Source organism: Pleurodeles waltl, chromosome 12, assembly GCF_031143425.1.
Source record: "Pleurodeles waltl isolate 20211129_DDA chromosome 12, aPleWal1.hap1.20221129, whole genome shotgun sequence".
Lineage (NCBI taxonomy): Eukaryota > Metazoa > Chordata > Amphibia > Caudata > Salamandridae > Pleurodeles > Pleurodeles waltl.
In genome coordinates, this window is record NC_090451.1 from 650,647,295 (window position 1) to 650,665,187 (window position 17,893).

Genomic DNA, 17,893 nt, shown 5'->3' on the forward strand with positions numbered 1-17,893 from the left:
CTGGAAGGAATATTGACTTTAATATTACCAAGTTCAAAATCATGATTGGGAGAGGCAAAAAGAACAATTTTGAGATGCTCCTCTTGTTAATATCTTACTGAGATGTTCCTCTTGAAATACAGATCTGGTTAATATCTTACTGCCACTCTATGGGGTGAAAGTGCCAGCTCCCTGAAAAGCGGAGACAGCAAACTTATGGGCTGGAAGATCCTGAATGTTCTCTTCGTGTTGACTTGAACTACGGACAGGAAATCACAATGTGGTCATTGCTAGTTCTGGTTATTTCTTTAGTTCTAAGTTATTCAATTCACATCATATCTATAATGTAATCAATAGTCTCAAGCTGTGTACTTTTGAAACCCAGAAATCTTTTGTGAGAGGTAATACAGAAATAAAACCTCTGTTCTTTATGAGATGCTACTTTTTTTAAATTCTTTTTTGAAAGATGTAAAAAAGTAATGACTCTAAACTCCTCACAGTACACAACATAGTTACTCAACAAATGAAAATTGCATATTATAATAATATTGCCTTCTTTGAAAGCCCGGTGCAAAACTGATAATATGTGAGGACTCATCTTAAATGTAAACCTTCTTTAATTGCAGTAAGAGGCCTCCATTTCGAAAACCAAGGTGTGGAAGCCATGTAACTTCAATTCTTGTAGATAGGGGGTGAATGTTCATGGGTCCATGCAGGTGAATGGGTCAAGGTCAAGAGTGCCAAGCAGCATGATGGAAACTCTACGTTTTCCGAACTGTAGAGAATAGATAATGTCAGGGTTACTGTATTACATTCGATAAGGGATATAAAAGTTATAGATGGCATTTAACTTTGTAACTATTTCATCTCTGATAGTCAGGTGCATTGATGAAGTGTTGCAAAGAAATGATGTTGATGGGTGATGAATTTTAACATACTAAAGATGAGGACATGCGAGGGTCTCAGATAACTGGGGGAAGTTCTGGAAGAGATGCTGAGAGGGGAACTGGGGCTCTGGTGCATTAAGCACTACCCAGGTTTAGGGCCAATAAAGTATTGAATTTGACATTTTAAGAATAGGTCTTTGTCCTGGATTTTGTTGCCTCATCACTTCTGCTTATTTTGCTGGTTTAAGCATGTGTGTGTTTTGTCTGTGAACTGCCAGTTTGTTTGTTGGGCGCATATTGTATGTGCCATTGTCAGTCATAGTTGTCAGGTGGGTGTTAGGTGTTTATGTGAGAGTTGTGGATTGGTGTTTGTTGTGAAAAATAGGAATGACGCTGTGGCTTGTTTATTTTTTTTATCTTCTTATTAAGTATATTTAATGCTTAGAGTGCATACATTGTCATCCATGTGCTATGTTCTCTTGGTGAGGTAAAGAGTTTTACGTAAGCTTACTTGGTGGATGGTCTGTGTGTGTGAACACTTCCAGTGTAGCTCAACACTTAAATTCCATGAGTACTGCAGGAGTCCTAGCTTGCTCAAGGAATTCAGCGGCAAGGCATAGGTGCTACTAGAGTAAATCAAAGCAAATTCTTTGTGAATGGGGTCAAAAATGCTCAAAACAGTACAGAAAATGTCCTGCTGACTCAAAGAAACACTGCTAGTAAAACACAGAAAGGTGTAAGTATCTTTATGTGTGTGTTAGGAGCAAACAAAATCAAAACTGGCCTTGATACTGTTGGCAGGATGAATACAGTTTCTCAGACCTCTCCATGTTACACAATATCCCTTTGAGAATCCACACCTTTCCTTTCACAACCCAGGAGCTTTGTGGCAGGACTGACCTGCATCATGGCTGAATCAGCAAACCTAAAATATGAAGGACCACATCCCTGGTTCAAAACTTGGTTAAATTCAGGCTCCCCATTCTAGCAACTCCTTTCTAAAGGGTAACCATAGCGTGCTTCTTCAAGCATTGAGAATGATGCACCAATGTGACATGGCAAGAAGAGGGAAACTGGGCAACTCATCTGAAGGATACAGGTTTCTTCGTAGACTTGGATGGTGGCCATATCAGCCTCCAGTCGGATGATCTCCCCCACCAGCTCTGAGTGGCCCACACGCACCAGTTCATACATGGCTGATCCCGCCATCTCACATGCAATCACCACTAGGAAAAGATGCAAAGTTAATTTTTTTGGTTAGGCATACCAATCTCATAGTTAATGACATCACATCTCTAAGTCATTAAGTGACCCATCTGTTGGAAACTGGCAATGGCATTCACTCGTACACTGACTGGAGTTAGAGTAACACAGTGTTGTTTACACAATACAGAAAGAGATCTGACCAACTTTTACTGAGGGTACTATGCTCTAGAAAACCCACTTGTTGTATCCCAATGTTGAGGTGAGCTCCCTGGAGTGTAGAGGAACATTTACTGGATACCGTATGCCTGATGACTAAAAAATGTTAACCCCATTTTCTTCTTTTAAAGTTGACAACCCATTCTAAATCTAAGGCATACACCGCTATTAGGCATTCAATTTGAGGGACTGTGGTGTATGGATAAAGCACTTCCAATAGGGTGTTCTATTTCCTGTGCATTGTTTGAATGTTTTAATAAACTCCTCCAGTGGCTTTTTTTATGGTGCACAGGTTACACATAGGTGACCCATAACCTTAATGACTTCTTTTTTGTTGGTCGACCTTAGACAGAAGACTGTCTCCAGATGCTGCACAGTTTCCAAGTGATTATGGAGGACCTGGGGACCCTGCTAGCACCAGAGAAGACAGGCAGACGCAGCACATTGCTGCCTTTCCTAGACATTGAAATTGACTCAGGGGCATTACAATTAGAGCACAGCATGTACCAGGAGTGGACAATGACATTGGGGATGATTTGTCTCGTTCACAGTGGAAGAGATTCCCTGGGCTGGCCAGGGAAGCGGACATGGTCAGGGCCAGGATGTCACAGGAATTATGGATAGTAGGTGACAGAGGATGCCACAGCTGGTGGTAGTCAGTGGCCGAGCCGTCGGGACAGGCTTACAGTCAGGCGTGGGTGGAGTTCCTAAACAGTAGTGCATGGTGGAGGGGGCATGCCAAGTAACAGACAGAGGATGTAGTGCAGTTCTTTTTGTCCCTAATTGAGTCAGAGTTATGATAACAGGTAAACTAGCTGGCATTGCCTTCATGAATAAGCTCCTATGGGGTTACACTCCAACGGCTGGTGAATTAGGGACTCACATACTGGAAGAATGGGCTAGGGAAATAGGGCAAGCTAGACTAAAGAGAAAACCATTGACTTGGGAGTTATTCTGAGAGGTAAAACGTGTCTACAGGTCATGTGCTTTGGGAAGGATGAACAGGTCTTGTTCACAACTTTGATGACCTGGATTTTTTGGAGCTTTTCAAATGCTGGAGCTCTTAGGGGGTAAAGGGACCAGAGGGGTCATCTGGGAAGAAGTATGTATTGGGACCAGGTCTGCAAGTCTGGCTGCATAAGTAAAAAACGGATCAAAGAGGGCAGGGAAGGTCAGTATTGCTTCGTAGATATGCAGTAGCCAGGTCAGTTGGGCTGCCTCACTGAGAACCAGCCGTAACACAACGGAGGTTTGGGTTTTCAGGCATCAGACTGGGAAACCAGTAACAGCTTTTCAGCTGTTGGCAGTACTCCGCAAGGGACTTACACATGTTACACATGTGTTAAAGCGACGGGATATGACACACATTCATTCCGCATAGGGATGGAGACAGAAGCAGGGAGGAGGGGCTGGAGTAGGGAATGCACCAAGGGCTTGGGTAGGTGGGCCTCAGATTGCTTGCAGCATTATGTGCGGGGTTGGAAATTAGTTAACATGCACATCCTTACCATTTTGTTCTGTTTATCAGGTTCGGTTCCAGGCCCGGAAACACCTGGTTTGTTGTGACAGATTATAGTCCACTTGGTTGTAAAATGGGTGAAGAGACACCTGCGGCAAACCACTTACGGCTCCAATTTGGGCTTCGACCCCTCAAAGTTACAAGTTTACCTCGTAGTGATAAAAGGGGTTACACACTTTTGCGAGCGATGGAATTCAAAGACAGAGGTCAGGTAGCCACATTATGTGGACTGAATTCATACCAAGGAGAGAGTGGCAGGGGGCTGGGAAGCTGACAGTTATTAAACAGATGAGGAGGACAGTTAATAAGGTGATCAGGACATTTTGCTGGCAGAGAGGAACAGGTAAAGTGGAGCACAAGGACTTGACGAATGAGGCATTGTGTTCACCTGTTGTTCATTGGCATAGAGTTTTATTTGTTGCAGATACAGGAGGTGGTAGCCAAGGCTCTCAACTTACACTAGAGGGCTTCAGGCATCATGGTGAGGGAGCCTGGGGGGACAGGAAAAGGTGGGGCAGTGCTCCTTTTTCTTTGTGACGGTTGACCAAGAAGTTGGCTTGGGTTAGCCAAGTTTATTGTTGTTGACAGTGGCAATTCAAGCAGAAAGGGAATGAATGGGTAGATAAGTGCATGCCTGGACGAGGCAGAAAGTCGAAGGTTCATTAGCAAGTTAACTTAGTTACAGGTAAAGAGTTGCAGTGAAATTGTTTGGGAGGTTAAAGGCCTCAAGCGAGGAAATTTAGCCCTGGATGGGGTAACACCATGCAGGTTTAAATTTGTGCCGGAGGGACATTTTAGGGGTGGGGATAGTTTAACGTAGGTAACTTGTTTGTTAAATGAGGTTTAGTTTTGTAAGACATAAGGCCCAGGATTTATTTATATGTGATGTGCATCCGTTTCAATAAAATCAGCTTTTTTCACACAAGCACAGTGTCAGTGGTCTGCTCAACTAGTCCCCAAAGTCATTATTGCAGCACACACAGGTTCATATTTATGCAAACTAATTGAAAGGGTTTCTAGCTCCTTTGTTTAATAATACTGAGTTACTTTCTAGTTTACCATTATGGGATTTATGTTTTTACCTTGCAATTATAGAGTTTTTTGATTGTAGACCGAATTTACCTCATGTTTTAGTATATTTAGTGTAATTGACAAATTATATTTTTGAGTTTCTCACATTATTTTTTAGATTTGTGAATTAATATTTGGCTTTTTCTAATATAATGTAATCTAAACACACTGAATCCTATAATTTCATTAATTTCTTAAGGTGTGTATTATAGTCTTGTGTATGCATGAACGTATGGAATTCTTATCAAAACCCATGGTATTTCAAAATATTAGGGAATTGTACTGAGTTTCCAAGGAATTATTTTTCAACAGTTCCACCCACCCTTGCACAGGAATGTGTTGATGTTCAAGACTGCCATGAGTTTTTTCAGCTAAATTAGTAATTTGATACAATATTATTTTTTATTTTCAGGCCATTAGATCTTCATGTTCTAGTAATAATCAACACAATATTACTTTGTTGTTTCCAAAACCTTATTTCATTATCTTGACAGAGTCTGTCTTCCAAGCACTATTCTAATGAGATTTTGGCTAAGACCTCATGAAGCATATCAAATTAACACTTAATTCATAAATCTGCTCACAGGCAACTTTGCTGATGTAAGCTGCTTTTATGTAACTTACCTGGACCGGATACCCCATGGACATATCCCATCATACTTTCTTTCTCTTCATTTTCAATCTTGGGGAGATTGGAAAAATCCATCACTGCTGTACCTTAAACGAAATCGAAAAACCTGACTAGAATTGATGCACTTATTTTCAACTCTGTTAAATATTTCACCCCACAGAATGTTTTTGTCTGCCAAACTTCGTTTCAAAGAGTGCTGTAACATGATTTCAGGCAGTGGTTTTGCCAAGAATATATTTTCACACCAACACAATTCATTGTGAAAGAAAGTTTAGGCCTTTAGTCAGTGTTTATATTTGAGTGTAACTCAACAATGACCATCCCACCCTCTGCTTTCATGATATTAAAAGGTTTGGCCTCTTTGACAGGAAAATGCACTAGATAGCAATGGGCTGCCAACGAGCAGATGCATATGTCAGAATTTAACTTTTTTTTTCAGATAGTTTCAAAAAAGTCACCCGGATACTTGGAAATTTAATTCATCCTAAAGTAGAAACGCACATTTGAAAAAAAGCCCATAAATCACAGAATAACAAGATAATTTATATTAATATGCTCAAGCCATTTCAAAATGGGCCCAATACATGAATATAAATATAAAAATAAAGGCAGAGATTTAGTCTTCCACTAAACTTATTTTTACATTATTGCTATTGTCTAAATGTTTGCTAGTATGCCTGGAAAACTACACCAGGCACAGGTTTCAGGGTGCTTTACTGGGAATGTCACATGGCAACATTGTGCAGTGTTTTTATTTTTTCTCTCCACAATGAAAACATTTTTCACTTTGGAGAAATACCTTCCAACACATACCCCATAAGTATGTGGGTGATCCATTCCTGAACAATCCACTGGGATCTTCTACTACACATTTCTTCAAACTTCTGGCGGAGAAGCTCATATTTGTAAACACAATTATGCTTAACAGAAATCCTTTTTTTGCAATCCTGACAATCATAAAAAGTAAATTTGGTTGTAAAGTTATATTTACAACTGACTTTTCCTTTATAAACAGGGGCTTGTGGTTTTTAATCCAACAGAATAAAATGGTTATTATAAAAGCAAAGAACCAGGTTCATCTGAAAAATATTAATTTTATGGAAAGAAATAGTTTGTTCTCAGAAATATTAATTAATATACAAGGAGATGTCTATGGTTTGCTAAATAGATATGCACTATGCACTCGAGGCCGGGCTGGGCCACCTCTCTTGGCCCTGAGGTAGGATTTGTTCCTGTGACATATATATTTTGTTTGCCATTAGTACTGTTGTGCTGCAGATAATTTTGTAATACAAGAATAGGGAAGCGTAAGGCAGAAGGAAGTCCAACAGTGGGCCTAGTAAAAACTAAAATTCCTAAGCTCCACCAAACACCACATACTCTTTCAAATTGCATAACAAATTAAATAGACACTTTGGTTGAAGAGGTAGAATCCTTACTGAAGAAAAAGGAGAAGCATCCTTGGAAAGGACTGAAAAGTAGCTCCCTTTCCCCCTTCCTGAAGGCTAGACTTCCTAGCAAGGAAACCGCTACTCCAAATGGCATTGCTTTGTTGACATCTGCAGAACAGGCTGAAGGCTCAAAACCACGAGCCATGGGAACCAGTTCCTCACATCTAATTGCAGAGACTGTCCTGTTAAGTAGCGTGATTGTTCACGATATTCCCTGCTCAAATCGCTTTTTGCCACTGGAGACCCATGACTACCTTTTTGAACAAGGAAGATCAATCCCAATTCCATGACCTCCAAGCCAACAGTCCATTGTGGCTCTTTCCCAGGAGGAAGTGGTATCTCTCATTACTGGCTTAAAAGAAGAAGAGAGGGAGCTGAAACAACTAATGGTGGAAGTACTAAACTATCTCTGTTCCATCAGTTTGATGAGGGATACTGCACCCATGTATAAACAAGAGTCCACTTCTATTCCCCCACCTCTTCCAAACAAGGAACCATGAGGAAAGAGGGATGTTTTAGCCCTCATGTTAGGTTCGCTCATGGTGACAGGAGATCCCAGGCTAGCTCCATTTTTCCACCTGGAAACACGAGTCAGTTTTGTGTCTTGCCTCGTCCTGGTTTCCGCACAAAATTGGCCAGGGACTTTACCACTGTGCAAACTCCCTTTAAACCCCCCAATAGTGGCTATCCAATTTATATGTGCAAGGTACCTCCATTACCTCCCAATACACGTGAAGATAGATCATCATTAATAAACAAGGCTATCCATTGGGTACGGTACACTAGACAATGTGGTTCAATTATCCATTCAGATATATTATCTGCTGAACAATTTACTAAGAAGGTGGGAGATTGGGACACTATTAAGCTGATGTTAGCCAGTCCTAAGTTGGTAAAGGGCTTGCTATCCCTGGAAGCTCGTAATCCCTTGCGAAATGGTTCAAATATTAGCCTCCAAATCAACTGGCTTGTGAACAGCGCCTTGACGGAGGGAATTTACACTATTTCAAATAATAGATCCCAAAATGAGGGAACTGGGGTCATTGCTCTACCTGAAAAGGTGCCCCCTATGGCCTCCAAGAAGGAGCATGGCGCTCAAATGAGAAGAGTAATCCACGGGAGATAGCGCAAATAGATGCTGTCTCAGATATCGATTGACTGCTTTTTTTCCCCCTGCCCCCAGGACTAACATTGTATCCCCCTCTAGGGAGAATTTGCATCCGATTAGTGAATCAGATTTGGAACTATCTCCCCCTAGGAATATAGTTTCAGTCCACAATCCAAATATGGTAATACTTAAGGAGAATCCTACAAGAACATGTGCTTTGGAGCTTTTCCAGAATGGCTTCAGGGGTTATGTGACTCCAACTCCGGAATTCATGACATGGAATGTAGCTGGAACCCGAAACAAGTTAGATGATGTTGATTGGGGGAGAGTATATTGAAAAGTTTAACATCAGGAAACCTGGGCTACTTCATAGCGTTTATAGACAGAGGTATAGCTCCTTTTGTAAGGAGGCTAGTCCGTCCCCTGCTGGAAGAGCAGCTGGGGGTCTTATTTCATGGATAAAAATCTCTGAGGTGGGCAAAATTAAGGAAATTTATGAGGACTCGGTTTATTTATTGGCTCTATCAATACAGTTAAAGCAGGGCCCCCTGTTCTTGTGTGTTAATGTTTACAATAGACCAGGCCCCTTCAATCAAATGTCTAAAAGCATTTAGCTGTTGAATGCCCTTGTGTTGGATTTTCTTTCCTCTCATTTTATCATTGTAGCTGGTGATTTTAATGTGTCCCTTGAGCCGAATTCTGCCTTCTCTGAAATCAGGCAGATAGAGGAGTCAATATGGAATATTCCTCCATTTTCATCCCAGAGAAAACAGCCTAAACCTAGCAATGGGGCGCTCCAGGTCATAGATCTTATGATAACTCACGGCCTACGCCCACGAGATGGGTGTTTTCAATCGGACACCCCAGCAAAACCCTCGTTCTTTAAAGGGACTTACAGTAGTTTACTTGACCTTGTGCTTATTGATGTGAGAATCTGGCATGCTATTAAAGATATTAGGGTGGGCAACCAATATAATAGCGATCATGCCCCGGTGTTGGTAACATATGACGGGCAGTTTTTTGCCAGAAGAGATGTACATCGGTATTATAGAGGCACCCCTCCCCTAGTGGTGTCATCCAATAAGCGTGCCTAAAAATGGGAGTCCTGTACAAGCTCAAATGATCTGGTGGCAAAAATGCATGTCCTAGTATCTACACGTGAACTATTTGATGGTCACTGCTCATATACTCCGATTGAGGTCATGGACCTACATGCAGGCCTATTTTCTTATTTGAAAGAGCTATTTTTTACAACTGTTAGGGGGAACAAACAACCCAAATTAGGAGTGTGCCATAGGTGGTTTGGTAAGGCATGCACTGTAGCTAGGAACAGCCTTTTAAAAGCAATAAAATCAAAAGACAGATCTACGATCATTTCTGCAAGGCGTGAGTATGCATCCGTATTGAAGATTAGTAAAAACCACTGGGAAAAGACAACATGGCAGGAACTACTACTAGCAGCAAAGGATAGTAATCCAAAACACTTCTGGTCTTTGGTGGCCAAAAATGGGTGAAACGAGAATCCCAGACCTGACTGCCACGTTCCCCCCGAAAACTGGATTGCACACTTTACTGAATTGTACAGTCAAGAGTCTGTCTCTCTTACTGATAACGACAGAGAATTAACACACTTCTCTTCACTTTGAGACAGCCATTAAGGCTCAAAAATCAGGAAAGGCACCAGGTTTGGATGGTATACCTTCTGATCTGTTTAAATCTGATCTTAATTATTGGGGTTGCTATCTCAATAGGGTATCAAATGCCGTCTTAGCAAGTGGCATCTACCCTCGGTCTTGGAAGGGAGCAATTATTGTCCCCATCCATAAAAAAGGGGCTAGGGCGGTCACGGGTAATTACAGACCAATCAGTCTGTTAGACAACCTCCAAAAAATATTCTGTTATCAGGTCCTGAGTAGGATTAAGGAATGAATGGATGAAGAAAGTGAAGTCCTTAGTCATTCTCAGGAGGGCTTTAGGGAGAAGATAAGCACAGTTGACCAGGTTTTCCGCTTCCTAACGATCAAATGGAAGACGTGGACTTAGTCGCAGGGAAACTCTTTGTCGCTTTCGTGGACTTGAAGGCTGCTTTTGATCTTGTCCTGTGCTGTAAACTATGGGAGGTCCTGGATAGAGCAGGAATTCCAGGACCTCTATTAAACTTGATTAAAGACTTGCATTATGGGAGCTATGCAAGAATTCGGTGGGGAATAAATGGGGAACTAACGAGAGAGATTCCAATTCATAGGAGGGGTGAGAGAAGGGCTGAAAGCTGGCTCCCACACTCTATCTATTGTTCATTCATGCCTGTATCCCTTAACTATTTGATTGTGTTAATGATGCGCCCAGTTTAGGCGGGGTAAAAACCACATGTTTGTTGTTTGCTGATGATATTCTTATTATCGCAAGCCGCCTCAGGACTTGCCAATTTACTAGAGAAGTTTATGGGCTTTTGTAGGGACCATGTTTTAAAAATAAAGACTTCCAAAACTAAATACATGGTCTTTGGGGACACAAAACAAAGTGAGGAAACAGATACTTGTGGAGGATTCACAAAAATGGCCGGCTCAATTATTGAAGTCCTCTATGTGCTCGAAACAAAAGTCAGGGGGCATTCTGAGATTTGCTGCCAGATCTCACGGATTTTCCATCACTCCTGCTTTGAAAATATAAAAGTGAAGTCAGAGGGGGTGTTCTATATGGCACAGAGTTATGGGGTCATAGTAATTTGGAAAACCTAAAGAAAGCAGAGAATGCTTTCATAAAAGCCTTATTAAAAGTACCTGTAAGTTCGCCCTCACTGCCTATTCTGATAGATTTAAATTTATACCCCATCTCTCATATATTTGCCTTAAGACCACTTCTATATTGGATCAGGATTTGGTCTATGGATACCCTGACCCCGTATAGAACATGGATGAGTGCTTTGATGAGTGCTTCATCAACTAAAAAAATGATATGGTGCAATTATGTCAAAAATACTTTTACTACACTTGGGCTATGAGTCTATTGGTTGGACCCCTTTCACCTTCCAAAGAATGCCATGCAGAATGCAAAGGATGCGTATTGGCTAAATCTGCAAGTTGAAAAGTTAGCAGTGGTTCCTTCTTTTAGTATAACAGATAGTTTTATATCACTAAAGTGCCATTACGAATTTGAGCATTATATGGATTTGATTACATCTCCCTTAGCACGTGCACTTTACATCAGATTTAGACTAGGATCTCTACCACTATGCACTTTCACTTGCAGATGGACCCAATGTAAAGGACTTATGCCCAATGGGATGTGAAATTCCTGAGTCCATTGATCATGTTTTATTTCACTATCCCCCCTATTTTAAGCAGAGTGCTCGCTGAATTATCCCACTTTGCAGATTAATGGGTCTTAGAAATCTACTTTAGGCCCTCAGGATTTGCAAAATGAACCCTCATGGGACTGTGGCTTGTGTATTGGAAAATTTTCAGAGGCAATCTGTCATATTAGAGCAAAAGCCCTGAGGGGTAATTCTTAATGCATTGTATCAAAGTTGAGAACTGACTGTGGAGTTGCAGCTCATTAGTATAGTCTTTTTTAGATAAACTTCTGAATGTGAAGTATCAAATTGATGATAAGTCATTCGTCCTTTTATATATTGTGCCTTTATTTTTACTTGTATTTTATCCTTTAATATTCTGACCTTGGTATATAGTGTCAATTTGAATGTTTGATATTAATATTTGGTCGATTTATTCTTTTCCTCTTTTATTTCTTATATTTATCAAAGCGTTTTGTAAATTGTGATTTATGGTATTTTGTACCGAAATAAAGCTGAACTGACTGAACCAAATGCCATAAAAAAAAAAAAAAGATTCTGTTACCATTTTGTAAATATATGATTAGGGCTCCCAGTTTTATGGTATGTATTTGTTTAACATTTCCGTCTCTGTGTATTTATGAATATTCTTTGGCCATCTTATTGGTATTTATCCATATTTATTTTGTGTTTGTGAACAGCTGAACTCATACATTGTATATTTTCGAATTTATTTAGTGGCTAAAATTGCACTCATACTTTGATGCCTGTCAGGTTTCAGCACATTACAAGGCCAAATTTAATAAAATAATAAACCCACATGAAAAAATAGCACAAAAACACAAATACATGTTGAGACAAGCAGTAATTTAAGCAAATCGCATTCAGCTTTGTAACACTTCATAATGCTAATAAGTACTGCTATCGATCTGAATTTCATTGATCTCAGTATGGAGACTTACTGAAAAGAAGCCAAATGATCTATATTTTCCCACTTTCAAAAATAATTACAGACAGGAAACACAGCATTTTCTGTCTGTATTTATCTGTAAAAATCAGTAAAAACGGAAAACAAGGAGCCCTAATTATGATCCATGCCATTTACATGAACACATCGTAGTGCTGTCACATGGCTGAATCACTGAGTTAGTTATGAAGACTACACAGCCAGCAGTTTTATTTGTTGAGGTGACTTTGATATCAGTCAAATAATCCGAAAATGGTTCACATTTGTCGGTGGTGGACACAGGCACTCATTTTAGGAGATCGATACTCAATTTTCATGACTTTGAGCAAAATGGTTGGCTGAAAACGATAAAAAACAAGAAAGAAAAAGTATAACAGTGGCAAGGGGAATAAGAAGGGATGAAAAACAATTAGCAAGAGGGAGAGAAAGAGAGAGGAAGTGTAGGGTGATGGGAGAAAGAGGTATGAGCTGTTATCAAGAACGGACAGTCTTGGCATTCAGCACTGTTAGCGGAAGGGCAGTATGGAAATCTTTGGTCCCCTGAACTGATGTCTTGTATAAATTAAGCACCGCAAGATTTTGATAGATTATGTCTGCAGTTTTGGAATTTTTAGGGAATATCCGAAACTCAAAACTATACTGTAGTTGCTAGAATGTTATAAACTGGGGACGCTGATAAAGTAAAAACAGTGGGACAGAGTTTAAGGTAAAAGTCCCATTGTTCTCATTTGCCCTGATGTCTTAGATGTCATACTGGCCAGTTTTAGGTATTTTAATTGGATTGTTTTTTTACTGCTAGTGAGTGGTAGGCCAAAGCCTCTTTTTTTTTTTTTTTAAACACAAAATCTTTTTTAATGTGTTTTTATTAGTGAGCACCCAACAGTGCCCCAGACTGCTGCAGGGCCTCACCTCCACATGTAGTGCACCACACCCAGTGCCAACTGCACCCGGCGTCCAGTTAAGAATTGGGTTCCAGCCCACTCCAAAATGGCCACCTGAGGGTGCACCTGCTTGCAAAGGTGTGTGTCCGAGCAGTCATCTATGAACGTTTTTGAAAAACTTCAGTGAAGCTTAAAGTGCTGCTGACTAAAAAGCCCCCCCAAAAAACACTCCCTGCCCTGGCAAGCCAATCTTGCAAGTTCTTTTTCCTCGCCACTTTGTCATTGTTATAGGTCATTCTCCCTTTCATCCTTTTCTGCCTTTCTCTCACTTGTCCTGGGTCAAAATCTAATCCCTTCCCCACCAAACACACATCAAGAGAGAGTGCCGCTGACTCGCCCTGCAACCACCCGGCTCAAATTAAGGACTGAAAATAGACGCCATTGTCGTGGTTTTTCCGCCATCCACTGCTAAAAAAAAGTAGAGGTGAAAATCATAGGCCGTTTATTTAGCCAATAACAAGGATGGAGCGCCGCCCAGCGTTCAGAGATTGAAATCAGTAAGCAGAAGGAGAGGTAGAGAATGTTCCAGCCGGAGCGAACTGGACTGCCCCAACCATGTTGTGTTCTCGCAGGGGTGACAGTGGAGAGGAGAAGGATGTAGAGATTGGTAAACAGCGAGCTGTCGAAACAGCACATAATTCAAAATGATAGCCTTTCGTGCAAAATATGTAGAGGGGTTCCAGAAATTCCTGTAGAACAACGCACAACGCATCAGACTTACTCTTGGGTCTTCAAAGCTGCTACATGCTCATATGTGCCACCTTCACTCGTGCTGGGCCTATTTCCAAAAAGCATGTTGCATTCTGGAACTTGTAGTTTTGTTTTTGAGCGTAAGCCCAAACATTCTTGCATGCAAAGTGTTTCTGATTGAAAAGCCACCACGGACACAAGATGTCACAAAACACATATCAGTCTTTGGCAGCAGTTACCCTAGCTGTAATGTTACTTTAAAGCTTCCTGTGATCTGTTTCTTTGATTGTGTTTTATTAGAACATTGAAAAGATGAGGGCTTCGTTGAAGATAATGGGGCAGCTCTGGGCTTGTAATAGGTGCTATAAACCTGGAGGTACAACATTCCAATGTCGATCTTCATTGTTCTCACTTTTATGGCAGCAAGGAGACAAGGGGGCAGTTTAGAACATTCAGAAAGCACCTAAAAACATGACTTTTCGAGCAGTAATCGGCCACTACATCCCCCCCCCCCCCCCCCCCCCTCCCCGCGCTTAGAGAGCCTACCGGGTGAGTAGTGCGCTTAAGAAATTACTTGATTGATGATTATACAGGTATCCTGTGGGCTTGAAGGAGAGTGCCTTATGCGTGGCGTAGAGTGCACGCCTCTAGGAGCTGCTGGTAGGTTTTAACGGAGATATTTAGTGCCCTTTTCAGATACTGTGATTAAAACTGGTTTCTGGTTTGCACTCCCACAATAACATTACGAGAGAAAATAGTTTTCTGAATCAGATTCAGTACCCTTTGTTGATTATTTCAGAGCAGGATATGTGTAAGCTTTGTGACTGCACAATCACTGTGACCTTCCCAAGGTCAAAGGGCGTCAGACAAAGATTCACTTTCCGGCCTCTACCAATGTTTTCTTCAGGACAGATCGCGTCAAAATCCATGGAGCAAGGGGTTATCAAACAAGGAGATGGCGTCAGAGGTGGAAGAGAAAATGGAATGTGTGATAGTGAAAAAGAATTGTGAACAGAAGGACCAGAAGAGCATCCGTTCAATCATGGCTTCCCAAATTGTAAAGAAGTTGGGATCCTGAGCAAATATTTTGTGTCTAAGTTGCTCTGTGCCGTAAATGGGAGGATGTGAAAACGGTGCTAAGTGAAAACAGAGGCATACATTTTTCCTTGTATTCATCAAGAAGGTGCCTAGAAGCAATTCTTTTTGAGCTGATGCATTAGCTGGTTCTACATTAAGTCAACATGTTCCAGGTAAGAGGAGATAGGAAACAAAAGGCCAAAGGGACAAGGAAGGAAACATTGAAATGTACATGAGGAAATGTGACCTAACCACGTGAAAAAATAGTTCCTTGTACTCTAGGGTCGGGGGTAGCGGTTAGCCCTATAAACATGTCTGCTTCCTATGTTGAGATGAGGAAGACTTGCACTTGTGTTCTCTCTGAGCCCTGAGTTGTCAAATATATCACCTCTACACCTCCTCTTCTGTCAAAGAAAACGGTGTGTTTAAACGTTTGCCAAAGCACCAAGGGTGTTACCCTACATACATGCAACGAATTCGGTTTTACGCAAAAGGAAAAGTAGAGTTTATGCCACTTCCATTTGAAAGGGGAACGCTTTTTGATAAAGTGATTTGCCCAAGATCACACGATGTGGCCAAAAGAGATTTCTTCTTTAACACCCCATGTCGGATATCGCTCTTTTTCTCCGTTTTTGAAGATGCATTTTGTGCCTGTTCGTAGCTCTGGTTGGAAACAAAAGCTAAGAGGGTTCTAGGGCCATATGTACGAACACATTTTCCCATTGACACAGAATGGGAAAAACCCTTTGCTACATCTGGCCCCTAATTCGTAAAACTGGCGTAGCGACTCTGCCGAAAATTTCAAATGTGTGGCGAAGCACCCAAAATGTTCTGGGGCGTTTTAACTTCCTCACTAAACAAGGAATAGGTAGGTATACTTTCCCATTTTTCTTTGCTCTATGTGATTGAAACGCTCTTTAGAATAGGATTTCACCTGTCACGTGAAAAGCATGTTTTGTATATAGAATAACATATTCCATAAAAGACATGGCTTACCTCTTAATTCTCTCCCTCTCTCTCCGGTGTGCGTGGCTGCGCCCTCCTTGAATTATATTGCTTTTCTTTCACTCTTCTTTCCTCTGTCTTTCATTGACAGGTAGTAGCTTGTCTCTCTTCTGAATTTCTCCTCTTCCTCTCTTATGGAAGTTGCGTCCCTCTCTTTCTTGCTGTCTCTCTCCCCCTCTCTATTCACACTCTTTCCCTCCCTCTCAACTCGTTTATTCGCTCGCTCTATTCTTTCTACCAGCCCTCCTTTCGCGCTCTCTCTCTCTCCCTTGCACTGCTCCGCTCACTCCGTGCCTCTGCCTCTCTCCTCCTCCTGTGCTATTTTAGCCCTCACGGGACAGTATCACCCCCCTTTGCTTTGGTTTGTGGTGGATGGGCCGGCGCTCTCAGAGTACAGGAGGCTGGCTGCCGACACAACCAGTTCCAACCTGGGCATCTTTGGAGGGGGTGAAGGAAGAGGTCACCTGAAGGAGAAACAGTAAACATCAGACTCAGAACAGCCATCAGCCATCTGTGTACAGTAAACACCTGCAGGCTGGCAGCGCTGGCCTTCATCCCTGGCCTCTTCCTTCTTATTAGGCAGTCCCTTCTTTGTGTCTATTTTGCGTTCAGGGAGCCCCGCTTAAACCTCTAAACCACAATAGTCCATAGTCTACATCTGACACGCTATGCGAATTTAGTGATGTTATCTAATGCATTCTGGGATTCGTAGTATTGGGCACACTCGACTAAAACAGCTTACTGTACAAGTAACAGATTACGACGACAAAAAAGGAAGCACACTGGACTGCAAAACTGATTTCCCATTGCCACAGTCATCTGGTGGCACGAATGAGAGCCAGTTTAGCGCCTTTCACCTGTAACATGTTAAGAATCATTAACACAGGCACTGCAAAAATTTAACTGAACCTTAGGCTCAATAATAATTTGATTCTTAGGTTGCTGCGTCTCTTTTATGGCTTAATTTGTTTCGTCTGCCTCAACGAAATATGATATTTTATTTTCTACACTAAAAAGCAAACTGTGACGCAAAATGCTGGTCTCCAGTGCAGATTCTGATGAGTGGCCCCTAAGTCTCCCATATCTCACAGATATTCATTAATCTTGAGCTAAATGGGACCCCCTCCAGGATTGGGAACGGCAAGAATGCACTTGCCAGGGCTGAATAAAATAATAAAGTACTGTACTACGTAATGACAACAGAGAGCAAAATGGATGATTTGTTGTGTAAAAGCGCGCAGTTTGGGCTCCCCTAGGGCACTGCAAGGAGTGCAGAGGGTGCTGTAACAACCCTAAAAACAATCATGCTAGAGTTCAGAGCAATGACGGGACCTTCAAAATGTGTTTTTCATTGGTCAGATTTGTTGTGCGTTTGAAGGTAAAGGTCAAATGCCATGCTGTGTCTTCTTTCCAACTGCTGTATATTCAGAAACTGGTGCTTACTTTTATTTCTCTGACTTCAAAATGAGAGGTTTTGTCAAAAGTGACCTAAGTGACAATCCTGCTGGGGTACAGGAAGTGAAAGCAAGGCTGGAGGAAGAATTTTTTTTTCCTAACATACGTTGAAATTTCTGTACATGAACTATACTCATGTTTAAAGATATGTCAGCAGTCTGGCAAGCACGAATGAAGCACGTTTTTGTAATTCTAAACTGTAATTGAAATAAAGATTTTATTAGGATCAAAACAAATCAAGACACTTGATGCACAAAAGATACATTTTAGCTGAAACTCGATGCCCACACTTAATAGTTTGTACATCTTACAATTTTACTAGTAAAACCGCGTGTCTATGCAAAGTTCGTGGCTATTTCAACTGAGAATGTGCTGTCTGTAAATGACAGTGTACTATC

At 41.3% G+C, this 17,893-nt stretch overlaps 1 protein-coding gene across 1 annotated transcript in view; it reads right to left on the bottom strand.

The window, feature by feature from the left end:
- Nucleotides 1–16,404, bottom strand: part of ATP6V1A (ATPase H+ transporting V1 subunit A) — a 41,558-nt gene extending 25,154 nt beyond the window's left edge. The window contains exons 1-3 of the mRNA XM_069218277.1: nucleotides 16,032–16,404; nucleotides 5,503–5,595; nucleotides 1,964–2,092 (exon numbers count right to left, since the gene is read on the bottom strand). Coding sequence (XP_069074378.1) covers nucleotides 1,964–2,092; nucleotides 5,503–5,584 — 211 coding nt within the window. The 5' untranslated portion in view covers nucleotides 5,585–5,595; nucleotides 16,032–16,404. The remainder of the gene's footprint in view (nucleotides 1–1,963; nucleotides 2,093–5,502; nucleotides 5,596–16,031) is intronic.
- Nucleotides 16,405–17,893: the final 1,489 nt, after the last annotated feature.